This window comes from Cervus elaphus, chromosome 33 (genome assembly GCF_910594005.1).
Source record: "Cervus elaphus chromosome 33, mCerEla1.1, whole genome shotgun sequence".
Classification (NCBI taxonomy): Eukaryota; Metazoa; Chordata; class Mammalia; order Artiodactyla; family Cervidae; genus Cervus; species Cervus elaphus.
This window is the reverse complement of record NC_057847.1, coordinates 41,630,527-41,647,398: the sequence shown is the minus strand read 5'-3', so window position 1 is coordinate 41,647,398 and position 16,872 is coordinate 41,630,527. Positions and strand designations below refer to the sequence as shown.

General features: G+C 41.4%; 1 protein-coding gene across 1 annotated transcript in view; it reads left to right on the top strand.

Moving 5' to 3' along the window:
- Positions 1 to 1,540: 1,540 nt before the first annotated feature.
- The window catches only part of GALNT5 (polypeptide N-acetylgalactosaminyltransferase 5), a 41,917-nt gene continuing 26,585 nt past the window's right edge, over positions 1,541 to 16,872 (top strand). Inside the window, exons 1-2 of the mRNA XM_043894316.1 lie at positions 1,541 to 3,560; positions 16,425 to 16,591. Coding sequence (XP_043750251.1) covers positions 1,891 to 3,560; positions 16,425 to 16,591 — 1,837 coding nt within the window. The 5' untranslated portion in view covers positions 1,541 to 1,890. The remainder of the gene's footprint in view (positions 3,561 to 16,424; positions 16,592 to 16,872) is intronic.

Here is a 16,872-nt window from a genome sequence, read left to right as displayed (position 1 = left end):
AACTTATTCTGTGTTTCATGGTACTTATTACCTATCTGTCTATGTCCCCCACTAGACTGTGAGAGCTCAAAGATAAGAACTAGGTCATTCTTACTCAATATCTTTCAACACCTAAAACAGGGCCTGAGTGATGGGACAGACTCAACAAAATGTTGGAAGGATGGGTAAATGGAGGCATGGATGCATGGAGGAAATGACTAAGCCATCAACACTGCCATGGATGCATTCCAAACTGGAGGGTAGGCACTGAGTGAAAAAAAAAATTGGAGATTCAAGAAACACATTACCATGTGTGCATTTATCTGGGTTCCTTCCCATGGGGTAAAATACAAACTTATTTTGTCTATGAAAGACAATGTGTAAGTATAAAAAAATTCAAAATCTTTCCTTTCTGTAATCCCAAGTCTATGGGAGCCTAAGTATATCTCAAAGCAAGGACGCTATACTGCTCCTAACACTGTAGTAATACATGGCATCACTATCTGTAGATCACCCAGAGGCCCTTAGAGAACAGTGCTCCTGGGCAGTGCCTCTCAAATTTTAGGGACAGTATTTATTGCAGGTGAGGTGAAAATGCAGACTCTTGAAAAAGAACAGACATATATATATATGTAGAATTGAATCACTTTGCTGTATACTAACCCAGCATTGTAAATCACCTATATTCCAATATAAATCACCTATACTCTAACATAAAATATAAGTTAAACTTATAAAAAGGCAGATTCTGATTGAATGGTTCTGGGAATATATAGTTTTTATTAGGTTTTACTCTGTCTGGGAGAAAATTTCACAAAAATTGTGGGCAGAGTTCAAAAACCCAAAAAACTACAGTGAGGCATTTTATTCTAGGGCTTGGTAACCAGCTCCAGTATTTTTGTTTGGAGAATCCCCACAAACAGGGGAACCTGTCAGGCTACCGTCCATGGAGTCTCAAAGGGTAGGACCTGACTGAGGGACTAATCACAGCACAGCACAGTATTTCTCAACTTTGGCTGTACATTAGGAAGATGCGGGAAGCTTCTAAAAAGCATAGTGCAGACCAATGGTCATCTTTACTCCTTCCCCCCACCAATTGATCAGAATTTGGGAAGGTTTCTTCCATGAGATTCCGTTACGAAGCTGTGGGAACCAGGGTTCTACCACCAGTCCTCCAGCGCCACTCAAGGGGCTGATCCAGATTTCTGATTAATGTTGCATCTGTGACAAGATAAGTACCCAAACCAAGTAAGAGTTTAGAAACTTTTACAGCAATGTGACAAATTAAGTTTATGCTTACTGAATCTAGCAATAAAATAGATGAAATCATTTAAAACAAAAAGCTGACTTCCAAAGAAACATTTTGATTACCCTGCCTCAAAGAAGCATTGTGAATACACCCATCTCTGGTATGGAGGATTGCCTGGACTGTTCTCTAAGCTGTTACTTCTCAAAGCTGAAACATCGAGGCCAATAACTGCTGGGGCGAATTACTTGGAGACATGGGCACAACAGGGTTAATAAACAGGACTGTGGTAGGTGGGGTTACAAACCAGGAACACATGCCCTCCAAGTTAGATAGCTTTCTTTAATTGCTCTGAAAACAAACACACTCTCACATAACACAGAAGGTGAGAGCTGAATGAAGTTTTCTGGGTAATGGCTTGAAATGTTTTCCTTATGAGAAGTGGTGTTGAGTTACAGTGTGCAGACCGAGAACTGGGAGGAGAGAAGCCGCAGCCCCAGCTGGGCCCCCACCTTTCCTGGGGCTTGTAGGAAGGTGGACATGGGCTCGTGGAGATGAGATGAGTGATCCGTTGAACTGTCCGGTGGCTGGAATCGACTGCTCCCAGAGTGGCCAAAGGGCAGTATCGGGCAGGGCTTCTCCAGGGGCCAGCTGAGCAGGCACGGATGCTCTCCGTGGAATGCCACGCAGGCAGAGACCGACAACCGGCGGGAGCTGAGCTCTCCCCTTGGACGGCTGCTTCCTGCTGTGTTCACGGGAGGGGGGCGCTTTCTGGCAACTTGGCTGCTGCAGCTGCTGCTACTGATACGACTTCAGCTCCCTCTCCACTCAAGGTAAGCAGGCGCAGAGGGAGGGCAGGCTGCAAGGGAAGCCTTTGTACCATGAACAAGATCCGCAAGTTTTTCCGAGGAAGTGGGCGAGTCCTGGCATTTATATTCGCAGCTTCTGTCATCTGGCTGCTCTTTGACATGGCAGCTCTCCGCCTCTCATTCAGCGAGATCAACACTCAGATCCTGAAGGAAGACGTTGTTCGGAGGGAGCGGGCAGGGTTCAGAGTTCAGTCAGACCAGGTGAAGAGCCTGGACAGCAGCAGGAGCGCGATGAAGCCCCCACCGAAGGGACACGGGAAGGGCGTGTGGGGCAAAGAGAACTTTAGGAAGACTGAGGAGAGTAAGCTCAAGGTCGAGGATGATTTGGACCAAACCCAGAAGGAAAGAAAAGTACAGAACGCCCCGGGAAGAGGCAAGGTTGCGCCTTTGTGGCATCCTGCATCTAGGCAGACTCACCCAGTGACTTTTACCAAGTGGAAGACAGAGGGGCGAGACATCCGACCTGCAGTTTCCTCTCGCCCCATGACACCAAAGCAAACGACAGCTCAGGGGCTTGAGAAAACTCCATTCATTGTAGCAAGGGGAACTCCACTGGCCAAAATATCTGTGCACACAGGACCTGTCGCTATAAACAAGCAGGGCCCAAAGAGCCATGGTCTCAACAGTGACACATCAAAGCAAGCAGCTGAGAGGTACCCAGATGTGACCGTCAGTCTTGGTAATGACAGATCAAAGCAGCAGTACCACGCAGGAGGAAATGAAAGGACCTACCCTGCCAGCCCACCAGTGCCAAGACCCAGGGAAGCCATTGCCTTAAATAAAACTGAGACTCAGAGCAAAGAACTGAATGCAAATAAGCACAAAGCCAATAAGAACCTTACCTTTTCCAAGTTCATTGCCAATTCAGATCACTTAAAGAAGCAATCTATTAATGTGATACAGTGGGGAGGCTTGCTGAAAGATGACGGAGCCAAGCTGGCTGATGGGAAGAAACTCAATTTGTCTGAAAGCCATGTTGTAATTATAACCAAGGAGGAGGAGCTAAAGACAGACACCCAAGAGGTCCCCAGTTCCAACACCAAAACTATATCTCCTATAGTATTGGGCAAAAGCCAAGAGAAACTCACTGGCAGGAAGAGCAATGAGGCATCTTTCTCTTCACTTGCTCTTCAGAGAGCAGCAGTGTATCAAACCAATCAAGCCTTAACTGGGGGACAGGAGTTAGTAAGGATCAACTTAACTGCCAAGACCCAGCCTGCGCGACTCAACCAAAGTCAGACAAAAGCCCTTTCCTCTGAAGATGGCAGAATGCACCGTGTGTTAAGAATTGATGTGACACTTGCTCCAAGGGACCCCAAAGCTCCAGGTCAGTTTGGACGTCCAGTAGTTGTTCCCCACGGAAAGGAGAAGGAGGTGGAAAGAAGATGGAAAGAAGGAAATTTCAATGTCTACCTCAGTGATTTGATCCCAGTGGACAGAGCCATTGAAGACACAAGACCTGCTGGGTAAGACCCATTTCTCTTCTCCTTCCTCAGCCCCAGGTATTTCGGGTCTTATATAGAAAAGATTTATTTCTAGATAATTCTGTGTGATTTTTGGTTGCCTAGCGAATTAGAGAAACAGTAATCACTAGGCAGAGTTCAGATAGTCTACCATCCTCCCAGAGAAAAGTTCTGCCATCTGTAGGTAGACCCAATGAACTCTCTTTACTCCTTTACTTCTCTGAGACTTTGGCCCTCATCCCTGTTAGCTCATGGTTCTGTTCCCTTTTCTGTATCAAAAACCCACTAAAATGATAAGAGGAGCTCAATTCCTAATAAGGTGTATATGAATGGTAGAGCTTAAAATGTAATTTCATTAAAACAGTGACAATGAAGTGAATTCTCAATTTTGGAACTTTTTATTACTAGCAAGTTTGTCAGAAGTCTATTTGGAAAAGGAGCATGGAGAAGGAGCCTTCTAGGCCTCTCTGGAATCATATTTTAAGCAGTAGAATTCTGCCTAATTGTGAGTAATGATTACCATAATAGCAAGTGAAGACATGACTCTACTCCCTAGAATTTAATGGCCTTTAGAGATGAGGATGGTAGATAGCTCAGGAGCTCAGCAATGCAGGAATAATAATGTTGGAAAAAGTCAATCAGCTAATAAGTAGCAAACACCTGTGGGACACACAAGAATATATTTTATATTTCTAGAGTTTCACCATTTATGAAGCAACTGCATACAAATCACATGAACTTCATAAGAGCCCTGCAAAGGAGGTGGCGGATATTATGGGGTCAAATGAACAAGTGAGGACACTCAGAAACTATGTCACTTTCCCAAGGTAACCGAGCTCTACTGCTGCCCAATGAGTCTTCGTGAACCAGGTTTTAAAGAATTAAATTCCTGTAACTGAAAGGTAGATCACAGAACCTGATCTGATTCAAACATAGTTAGTTCCTGGCTCTTTTTGGCCCACTCATAAGTGAAGGTATGAGCCATATGTTGTAGCCACATGTTCAGTACCCATTAATTGTTAAAACAGTTCCATATATGCCTTGATATTCGATTCCTGAGCCAAACAATGTTTGTCAAGAAGTTGAAATTAGGGAGTGTCAGTTCAGACTTACAATATGTGGTATGTAAATAATGCCCTTGTTTGGCCTCTGTAAAAGTAAACAACTCTTCTTTGTGATCTGGGTATCAGTGTTACTAGGAAGAAGGCAGATAGAGATGTGCCTGTATTCATACTGGGAAGAAGGGTCTCTTCATTGTTAATGAAGTTATGATGTTAACTTCATGATGATGAAGTAAATGACGTTAATCATTTGCAGCTCTTAGCCATTGGCAGATGTCTATCGGCCATGCCTTAATCACCTGTTTAGAACAATCACTCTGCCATTCATGTTCCTCTCCCTGCTGAAACTCACAACCTTGAGGAGAACACAAATATACCTAAAATCCCAAAATAAATATGAAAAAACTGAGGCCCTGGTAGGCTGTATTGTCTGTATTCATAGAACTAGTCATTGTAGAGAAATGATTAAAACCCATGCTCAAAATTATGTTGTGCTATTGTTTGCCCATCTCTTGCTAATTACTACAACAAAAAGTCCCCCAAATTATGTTGGACCAGCTTTGATCTGAAATCCCATATATCACATGTCAAATATATCACATATATTTATGATATACTATATCACTATACTGGGGCTTCCCATGCAGCACAGTGGTAAAGAATCCGCCTGCCAATGACACAGAAAAGGCAGGTTTGATCCCTAGGTCAGGAAGTCCCTGTAGTAGGAAATGTCTACCCACTCCAGGATTCCTGCCTGGGAAATCTCATGGACAGAGGAGCCTGATGGGCTACAGTCCATGGGGCCCCAAGGAGTCGGACACAGCTGAGCAACTGAACACACACACACTTATCACTATATTACTATACATATATATATATATACTACATATGGCATATTCAAATATGCCAGTATATAGCATATACTATATATGCCACTATGAATGGCAGATTACTTTACATACCCTATGTAGCATAATACTAGATGGCCATATACTATCCATGGCAACTTTGAATACAAAATGCCAGGGAATGAAGTAGTAAAGTAGCTTTATTTTAATATCCCTTCTGTGGTCTGGCAGACTGCTATGGAGCTTGGGGGAAAAAAATCAGACACTGCACAGAAGTCCAGGCTTCAGTTCCAAACCAGAGAAAGGGCAATTGTATGAGAGCCAAAGCAAGCAATAATGATGTTATCGTCCGTGTGATTTATTGGAGGCTCAATGGCTTCCAGTGCTTGTTATTTTCTAAAATTTGATCTGTGGAAGCTAAGGGTTGCTGCCCAGGAAAGTCACAGTCAGGCTCTCTTTTCTGAAGGAGGCTGTCCCAACTGTAGGAGAAAGTGACACGTGTGCTTGAGAGCATGAGTCAGACAGCGTGTGGCCAGGGCCCCTCCCTCTTATCACACAACCCACCTTGGCTAAATATAGGTGCCCCTAGCAAGCTGCCTATCTGATGCTCTACTCTTCCAACAGGATGGAGGCGACAGTTTAACCAACAGGGATCCTATGTACAGAGCCCCTTTTGTGCCATTCTTACAGGAAAGAGAATAGATAATTTTTCTTTTCTTTTATCCAAACACTGACTACAAGTATGTGCAAATTATGTATTCAAATGGATAAAGGTTGGAAGAAAATACAAATGAAAAACATTTGATTCTTCAGGTTGGCATGATTTAAAGTTTTCTTATTTTGATTTTATTTTTTTCCAGCTTTGCTCAAAAGGTATATGAGATGCTTATAAGTACACACTTACAAGATTTTTTGAGATAATAATTTCTAAAAGTCTGCGTGGGAGAAATTGCTATAGAATATAGTAAGAATATATATATATATGTGTGTGTATGTGAAAGAGAAGGGGGGAGAAGAGAAAAGAAAGAAAAAGAAAGAAATCTATAAGAATACAGAAGAACTGGGCTTAAAATTAGTTGCAGTAACAATCCACTGAAACCTTTAAACTTTAAGAGATCTGGGAACTATCTCCCTTACTGCTTCTTTCATTTCCCCCAAATTTGTATCATAACTGGCTATTGAATATACATTGAATCAAAACAAGGATTAAAAACCATAGGTTTGCTAGTATATTTGTTTTGATTTAGTTCCCCCCTGGTAAAGATAATAAGTAGTTACTAGTTCTTAAGAATGATGATTTAATTGATACCCTAGTATGAAGGTAACATAGAGAAGAGAGAAGCAGGATTTCTAGGACAACTTCTCCTGCTCTTGTTCTAAAATCAGACTGTTTTTAAAACCTGCTCTTCTCTCCTTTTCTCCTGAGTCCCAAAGAACCATTCTAAGGTGTTGAGATGCAGTAATGGCCTTTTTCAAAAGCACAAACCCCTTTCTGTCATCAGCATTATTTTACTCTCCTTTTTAGTGCCACCCAGATTTCTACCCCTTGCCCTGTGGCTATCATTTATGGTGTATGCCAGTCTCTCCAATGTGGGCCTTCAGCATAAGGATAGTTAGTCTCATGATCTTTTTCTACACATCAAGTTCATTACTACCCACTGATGTTTTTCTTAACTGGTCCCTTCCCACAGCTTCCTACTATCCTCACCTTGCAGTCTTCACCATTTCCCCCCAGATGCTAACCTGACACTGCTTGACATCTAACTGTATCTCACCTCCACCTGTACCGTGATTTGACTGTAACCTCTGTGCTTCGATGACCCTTCATGCTCTTGTTGTTTTTAAAACACTCCTTACTGTGTGCTCTTCACTAACCAGAGCCTTGAGAATCTGTTTCACCTTGTCAGTGACATTCAAAGCTTCAGGAAGAAACTCTGTCATTTACTTCATTTTGTATCCCCTTAGCACAGAGCACTCATGGTGAAAAACCCACCTGTCAGTGCAGGAGATGGGGGTTTGATCCCTATGTTGGGAAATCCCTCCAGGGAAGATCCCCTGGAGGAGGAAATGGCAATGCATTCCAGGATTCTTGCCTGGGAAATGCCATGGACAGAAGGAACCTGGAGGGCTCCATTCATGGGATTCCAAAAGAGTCAGACACAGCTTAGTGACTAACCAACAACAGAACTGAGCACAGGGCTGAGCACTCAAAAGATTCGAGTTTATGCAATATGGTTTTAAGGACAAGTTTCTCTTAAATGATTTTTGAAAATTGATACTATTTTTAAAAAAAGAATGATAGATGCCTATTCAAATTAGGTTTGTGAGAAGTCATTTTACAAATTAGTAATAATGACTTAATACTAACTTCCTAATTTTTCATTTTGGATATATAGAATATGTTAGTGTCTTGTTTAAGGTAAATATGTCCTCTTCTAACACTATGATCTATTCATTAAGTCATGTTTATTCACTAATTCATATTTCTGTTGTTGTTTGTCTTGCATTTTAATGTTTTGATTTTCAATAGATGAAAATCTCCTTGCTTCATTCATCAGAAAGTTTTCTGCCCATAAGTAAAATGTAATTTCATTTTTGCCTAGAATTTTTGCCTATAAAATATGCTTCAAATAAAATACTTTTTTGACAGTCATTTCACACTTCCATATTTAACCCTTTCTTTATAAAAAGATAATCCTTGCAGTTTCTACTTGTATTGAAGCTTGGTTTAGCCAGCAATAATCAATAAACCCACACAGGATTTACTAAGACAGAGTCCTGCCTACTGGAAATGCAAGCCAATTCTTAGAGAGGTCTGTCCTGTGGCCTGCAGCTAGAGGGAAGATGAAACTCCAAAAAGGAACCTATTTTAAGAGTGCACTTCCTGAATCTGCATTTAGAGAAAAATGACTCAAGGACATGTTTGCTGCCAGCATTTAGGTTTTTAGAGGACAGTAAGAATTACAGCATGTTCCTCTAGCGCTGCGGCGTCGTCATGATGTTAGTCGATTGTTTAATTTAATGCTTTGCTTTTCCTACAGTATTCTGGCAAGCCCCTCAATAAAGCAATTAAAATGGGCCTATTCTCTTAGCCCAGAGCTGGGACTGTCAACCAATAATTTGATTCCTTCCTACACAGCTAAAGAGAGTTTTCTTTTGGCACATATGAAAAGCAAAAGATAGCACCATGCATTTGCCACAAACCAGTCTAATTTACTGAGGGAAAAGAAAAACCTTTCTAGATCTTTAATTTCTGTCTCCCCTGTTCTTCCAATCCCAGTGAGATTAAAAACCACAACTAATGAATTACTGGAGGAGGAGCTAGAAGAGAGAAAATAGACTGATCACATAGCTTTCCACACTTCAGGCTTCTAAATGTGTGTACCAGGCTGAAAGAAAAAGAAACTTAACAGTGAAATGAAGCTCAATATCCTTAGTTTTACATTGGATTAATATTTCAGGTGGTGAAATGAGATAGCTTTTGTGATTTCAGTGATAGGAGAACATTATCTAAAACTGACTGGAAAAGCTATGAGATCTCCCCAAGAAACCAAACAAGGTCGGGGGGGTGGGGAATCTCAGAAGATGGATTTTAATAGGTTATTTCCTGCTTTTTCTTCTATAAATGTACACAAAGCAATGTTGCATGTTGCTCTTGAATTGTACGTTGTGTACACGTTCATGCACATTTGTGTGTTTGTGCGTGTTAGAGGGCAGTGTGCCATTTCACTAAAAAGTTGTATCTGAAAGCTGGAAATACACAGCAGAATTTGTTTAAAAGGTGCAAGATAGACCGTAACAAAACAAAGGTTAGATGTGGCCAAAAGATGACTCTAGAGTTTTTGATGTTTTTAGTTATCACACTCTCCTCACAATTAGGGGGGTGATAAGGACAGAAATGATCAGAAGGTATAAAACACATTTCTGCTACTGACTTGAAGAGAAGAAAACAGGTAAGAAATTACTAATTAATGTAAAACTGACAAATAGTAAAGCAAATCAATGACTTTGTCTCCTAAATATAGCCAAAGACCCGGAAATATTTATGGGAGAAAGGAATTAGTAAATGCAAAAATTTAAACCTGTGTACACTTCTTTGTACAGACCTCATCCAAGGCCCAATTTAACCATCATAAAATAATTTATTGAATTCTTACAGTGATATTGTAGTGAGTACTCTTGTCCCATAAAATAGCTTTCTTTTGGGCTGTTCTGGGTGAACCATTCAGAGCAGAGTTTCCTAAGAAGAGAACAGTCAAGGCTCAGAAAATTGGGGAAAATAACAATGTTTAGAAGCTCTGTTTTGTTATTTGCTTTCAGAAGGAAGGGAGCTTTTGAGAATTTCCTCTTTGTTAAAAAACAATCTATATTATTCTATTCTAAAATACCTTTTAAATTGGTCCCACTTCTAAAACATTAGTGTATGGATATGTGTGAGAAGGAGCTATAGAGAGAGAAGCAGAGTATTCATACAGGGCTTTACCACTTGCCTTGTCATTTGTTACTTAAAACCATTCCTCAAGACAGGTACTGTCACCGTCCCAGGTTCACCGAAAGAGAAGCTGAGACTTAGAGAGGAGGCTGAGGTCTCAGATGGTGGTAGGTAAGGTGGTTGGGGGCCGTTCATTCTATTCCATGTCTGTTTGCTCCCTGCTTGTCATAACCTGGGCAGCTGGGACCTTTCATCTTCCACATACATCATCTCATCTGATCCTTAAAACAGCCATACCAGATTGATAAAGTGATACAGATGAGCGAACAAAACACGGGGAAAGATAACCTGCCCAGGGACTCACAGCTCGTGCGTGGCGAGGTTGAGATCCACCCCTTAGTGGATAATAATCCCATAGCCCAGGCTGCCTCTCACATCGACACTTGCTCTGCCCTCAGGGCGACCATCCTATCTCCACCTCTCCCGAGGTTGTCCAGGTCTCTCTCAATAAGGGAATCTCTCCCTTGATGAGCCTCACCAAAATGGTGCCTATTTATGTTCCAGGTAGTGATTGTGTGTGTGTGTGTGTGTGTGTGCATGTGTGTGCATGTGTGTGTTTTATATGTGTGCGTTTATTCCAACCAATCCTCCCAGCAACACTATGAAAGACATACTTTCGTATGTGATTTACAGGTCAGAATAGTGAGACTCTGAAAGAATAAATGATAGATCTGCTGTCCCAGCAACCTAATAGCAGATTCCCAGTTCAAAAGAAAGTTTTCTGTCTAATTCTAATGCTCTTTCCATTGGATACAGCTCCTCCCTCCTTTGTTTCCCTATAATCATATAACTTTAGCAGAAATTAAAACAGCTGTCTTCCTTATACTTGGGAGGGAGTGGGGAATAGAGTCAAAGGTATTTGAGGAGAATTAGTTTTGCACATCAGTTGTCAGGGAGAAAATTTATAGGAAATCATCTTCTATTCAGCATTAAGCAAAGATGATTCTTTAAAACTGCCCAACAGTCACAGCTTAGCAGTGAACAAGTATCTCTGAGCTCCCTTCTACTCTGCAGTCTCACATCTGAGTATACATCCTGCCTTCAAGGCTAATAGAACAAAATGGTCCTCGGAAGTAGACTGAACTACTCCGGCAAGGACGAGAAAAGCTGAGCCTGGCCTGAGAGTGGGCACAAGTGTTTGAGCGGCAAACCAAAGGGAGATAAAGACATGGGGAGAAGGGTAAAAAGAGTGATCCATTGAGAAACAGAAAAATCTGACCTGAGACTGGAGAGAGCACAGAGGGTGGAAATGAGACCACAGAAATAAGCGTGAGTCCAGATCAAGTAGGATCTTGTTAAAGTGCTTCAAGGACCAATGGGAAAATACCCAAAGACTTAAAACCCAAAACAACAATTTAATTTACCTTTTCTCAGATGTCTTCTGACACAGAGGGAAGCACTAATGGGTGAATGAAGCTAAAATTGCATAGAACATCACAGAATATTAACATTAGATAAAACTTCCCCCAAAAGATTTCTAATCCCACCCCTTACATTACAGAGAAGGCTGAGGAGGGAAGTGACTTGCCCAAGGTCGCAGGACCCTCCAGGAGAGACAGAACTACCCTCAAGGTGCCCTAACCTCAACCTAGAACTATTTCTGTCACATCATGCCACTTCCTGCTCTCTCCGCTCCCATCCAGCCCCACTCTGACAGCTGCCTGCTCAACAGACTGTTGTCAAAGTGGTGAATGCTGTGGCTGGTGGCTTCTATTTCTAAGCCTTAGTCCAGTAGCTTTGACAGGTAGACGGCTGCCTCAGGACGACAGATTCAGCCTTTGGAGTGTGACTAAAATCTTCTCACTTAGTAGTCACAGGCAATTCCGATTAAATGTCAGGGCTGGACTTCCCTGGTGGCTCAGACGGTAAAGAAACTGCCCGCAATGTGGGAGACCTGGGTTCTATCCCTGGGGTTGGGAAGATCCCCTGGAAGAGGGCATGGCAACCCACTCCAGTATTCTTGCCTGTAGAAACCCACAGACAGAGGAGCCTGGTGGGCTACAGATCATGGGGTCACAAAGAGTCGGACACAACCAAGTGACTAAGCACAGCACAGTCTACCCTTGAAAGAACAAAACATAAAAGTAAAAGTTTTGTAGAACAACTATACCCCCTTATCAGTGAGAAGAATAGAAGAAACCCAAATGATTCTAAGGTCTTATAGAAAAGAATATAATTCTGGACTGAGCTCCTCAGCTAGATGCTCTATTCTCTTTCTGATCCTCCCGAAGATACCAGAGGTTGGGGAGGGAAGGCCCCAGAACGCTCACACTGAGGCAGTAGTTGAATTGCAAATAGAAGCTGAGAGAGTATTCTCTTCAACCTTCTGTTCAAACGTGCGAACCCTGAGACTTGACCCACATAGTCCATTTTGGCTGTTTTGGAATAAAAATGAAAAATTCATAGACATGAGGGAATATTATCGTCCTCTCAATCATCTGATTTAAAACCTTCTTTATTCGGTAGGATACATTCAAAGCAGGTTAGTGGCTGGGCCTTCGGCACACGCGAGGCAAGAAGGCAAAACATATCACTTTCTGAGTCTCTTGGTAAATGATGAGTCCTCGATGGTTTTGGATTAAAGGACTGCCTGGGCAAAGGGCAGTGCGCCCAGTCAAAATGTGTGCATGTGTTTTGTGGATAATCATATGACCTTGCCCGTTTTTGGTTTGTTCTTTTTACCATGGAGTTTACAAAGTACTTTTATCTCTATTGTCTCATCAAATTTTTACTGACAGTCTGTGATGAAGGCACTGTAATTTCATCCTGAAAATGAGGAAACTGAGGTTCTGAAAAGTTCTGACTTGCCCATAGTTATGCGTTCAGTATCAGAAAGGTCTAAATCCTGAGTTCCTTGTCATCCTTGTCAAGTTCAGGATGTGTCTGTCTCACCACGGTAGTGTATCCACAGTGGGCAGGACAGGGGAGTCCCCACATTAGTCTCCATTTGTTTTTAGTACTTGGATTGACTATAGTCATCTTTGGGTTAATCTGTAAGTATAGCACAAGGTCTGCAGACTCTAAATACCTCACTTGTGCCATGCATGGGCATATAGGATACATATATGATTTCTTAACCTCAAAAAAGATTTTAAAATCAGAAGTATCTCACATTAACTTAGACTTTACCTGAGCTGCAACTCCTCCTTCCAATATAGCAGAAAGGTTTCCAATGGGCAAATTGGAGGAAAGGAAATTTGCTTCAGTTGGGTCAGTGTAGGATAACATTTAAATAGTTTCACCACCTATGGGAAGTCGATGACAGTTAGTGTGTAAGAATGATGTAAGAGTTAAAAAGACCAAAAGACTTTCCAGTTTAACACACTGTACCTTTCAACAAAACAAGTATGCTGGGTTTTCTAGACACCTGAAAACATGTTTAACCTGTTTAGTGATGCAGAAAACCAGGTAGCTTTATATGCAGAGTGGCCAAGCATCTCAGCAACCTGAACCAAGACACACGACAAAGCTTTGTATTTGAAGCCCCCCACATCTCTTTCTGTGTCCCTCTTCCCCATCTTTAATGTCACTCTCTTTTCCAGGCACAGTATGACCTGTAAACACAATCTTCCACAGGATCACCCTCAGTGTAATTCCCCAAATGCATCTAAAATATATACTTGTTCATTACTGGCAGAGGTGCCATCTCCTGGGATAGAAATCTACATATTCATCTGTGAAATTCTTCATGATAAATTGAGTCCTGATGGGGAAATTAAAGCATCACCTGAGGTTGAAAAGTGAGGAGGGGCATATATTTGGTGAAGACTGCTGCCTTTCCCAAACCTCTCAAATTTCCGAGGGTTCTGTCAACCTCTAATTTCAGAGTGGTTCACATTACCTCCTAGAACTTTCTTCTAAAAGAGACCAAAACTGTACTGAATTATACTGTGAAAAGATCCATCGACTTTAGCCTGCTTGCTTAGTTCTCCCCAATGTATTTTCATTTGTAACTAGATGTTTCTAAAGTCAACCACATTTTAATGATATAGCAACTTTGGGATTTCACAACTAAGGCTTGTTGATTCACATAGCTCAGGCAGAATTTATGCAGCTGACTCTTCCTTTTTAGAACTGATTTATTTTTTTCAGGGATAAATGTCGTAAAGAATATTTAGGTGTGAAATGTGTATTTCCCATTCATTTATACTATAAAATTAGAGATGAGGGAGTCACAGGAGGTCACTGATGTTGTCTATTCTCTTCTTTCACTCAGGCTAATCAACTCCTTTTCACTTTACTTCCTCTTGCCCAACTTAGAGCTAGCTGAAGGTGGACTCTTTAACCATACTACACTAGTACCTTCAAAATCTTCTACCGCTTTTGTTTCTACCTCATTTTCTCTGATGATCCCCAGATATGGATTAAACCATCTGTTCATATTTCCATACACAGCCTTCCCAATGAATGGTGCTGGATAGGTCATTTAACTTCTCAAGCTTCAGTCTGCTCTGTTTGAAGAACAATATAATAGTATGCATTTCAAGTAGTTGTTAAAGAGATTGAATTTATGTACATAACAGTATTTTACCAACTGTAAAGTGCCATGCAAATGTGTTTTTTTCTATGGTTTTTACTCATATATTTTTTTATTTGTGGACTAAGCACAGTGCCATTATGTTGTCTCGCAGAAATGCCTGCTTCCACAAAATGCCACATCTAGTTATTCTTGTGGATTTACGACTTCCTGAATAGCTATTACTGGAGCCAAACTGGACCAGACCTCGAGTCCCAACTCCACCATTTACTAGCAGTATAATCATGGCATAGTCTCCCCATGATTTCAATTATTCTTCTATAAAGAGGGAAGAAGAGATGCTGTTGGTTTGAGGTTTAAAATGAAATAATGCAGAAGGCTGATAATATTTATTTATGATCATCATAATTTAATTATTATATTACAGAGAATATGTGAGTTAGAAAAATGACAAATACTCTTTGTGCGTGTCCACTGGTTACCATCATGTGAAGAGTTACCCAGGCAGGAGACGGAAGACTGCCAGCAGTGAGGCTTGATGCACTTCAGGGTGTGGAGGAAACCCAAGACCAATTACAACCCACCTGGATACCAACTCCCACTATAGCCAAGTTCTCACTTCCATGCCAGCAAAATTATTTCAACGTGGCTACCCTGGAGCACAAAGAGTCTCAGCAAGGACCCCTTAAATAGATATGGAAGCTATCTATTTAAGAGTTTAAGCAGTATATAATACATATCATATATATCCATAAATACATTGACATGCAGTGGGAAAGAATATTTTCTTTGGCACTTGGCAGAAGGCCAGTTGAGAAGGCAATCATAAACTGCTTTGTAGCATTAAGTGAATTAATGTTAATTAAGTAACATTAAATAAGAGAATAGGAATGTTCTCTTTTGGTCTATAACCTAATTAGGAAAGCAATAGCTACCATTTGGTGAATTCCTGGGCCCAGAAACTGTGCTAGATATTTCACATGCATTCTAACTAAGCTGTAAATCTCTTTTCAATAAGACACATAACCTCATTTTACAGATGAGGAAACTGAGGCACAGAAAGATTGAGTAAAGAATCTAGATGATAATTTGAAAAATTTTGGTGGTGAGCTTCAAAATAGTGTCTTCACCACCTATAACGCCAGTGTCCTTTCCACTACAGGGTGATGCCTTCACAGGAAGTTCTCATGTCTTGCATGGTTAGGTCTCTTAGCAACAGTTGTCATTGGGCCAATTCAGGAAACAACAGGTTTGATCCCTCAGTCAGGAAGATTCCCTGGAGAAGGAAATGGCTACCCACTTCAGTATTCTTGCCTGAGAAATCCCATGGACATAGGAGCCTGGCGGGCTACAGTCCATGGGGTTGCCAAAAAGACAGAAATAACTTAGCAACTAAACAAAAACAAAAATCCTTCCTCTGCTCTTTATTTTATTTATAACTCTCTCCAACAAAAGTGCACAAGAAAATCATCCTATAGATAGATGCATACATAGAGAGATGATGTGTGCATGCTCAGTCACTTCAGTCATGTCGGACTTTTTGCAACCCTATGGACAGTGGCCAGCTATGCTCCTCTGTCCATGGAATTCTCCAGGCAAGAATACTGGAGTGGATTGCCATGCCCTTCTCCAAGATAGATGATAGACAAACATAAAGAAATAGATAGATGATAGATGGATGGATGGATGGATAGGTAGGTAGATAAATGATTGATAGATAACTTGAATGTATGTGTATTTACACACAATTGCACCTCGTGGATTATTTTTAGAGGACTTAAAACAAGAAACATTTATTTTCTCATAGTTCTAGAGCCTAGGAGGGCACCAGCGGCTTGGGTTTCTGTGAGGCCTCTTTCCTCAACTTATAGACAGTCACCTCTCTCTGTGTCCTCAGAGAGAGAGAGAGCGCTCCATTTCTGCTATCTTCCTCTTGCACCTTGTGGCTTGTTGGCACACCTTTTGTGCTCTGCTTGTATTCTGGCCCAGGTGTGCAGAGCAACTTGTTCACAATAACCTCCCAACCACCAGTGTCATCATGTGCTTTGTGGATGAGGTGTGGTCCACTCTCCTGAGGTCTGTACATAGCGTCCTCAACCGCTCTCCTCCCCACCTCATCAAGGAGATTCTACTGGTGGATGACTTCAGCACCAAAGGTAAGAAAACTACCCCCTGGAAAATCAAAGTTTGATGTGAGCCAATAACAGTTTGGATACAAAAATTACAGGATACTTTGATAAGGAATGAATGTTTTATAAATGCCCAATCATTATTTGATATTGTGGCTTAGAGGCCTAAGTCCAAACATCTGTGGATTACAGAAAGTCAGCTCAACCATCCATGGCCTTGTCCAGCTAGTCACCACAGACTCTCCTTCAGCTTTGACTTCTCTGCTGTGTAGGAGTGATTTTCTAATTACAGGTCTTTGGAGATGGGT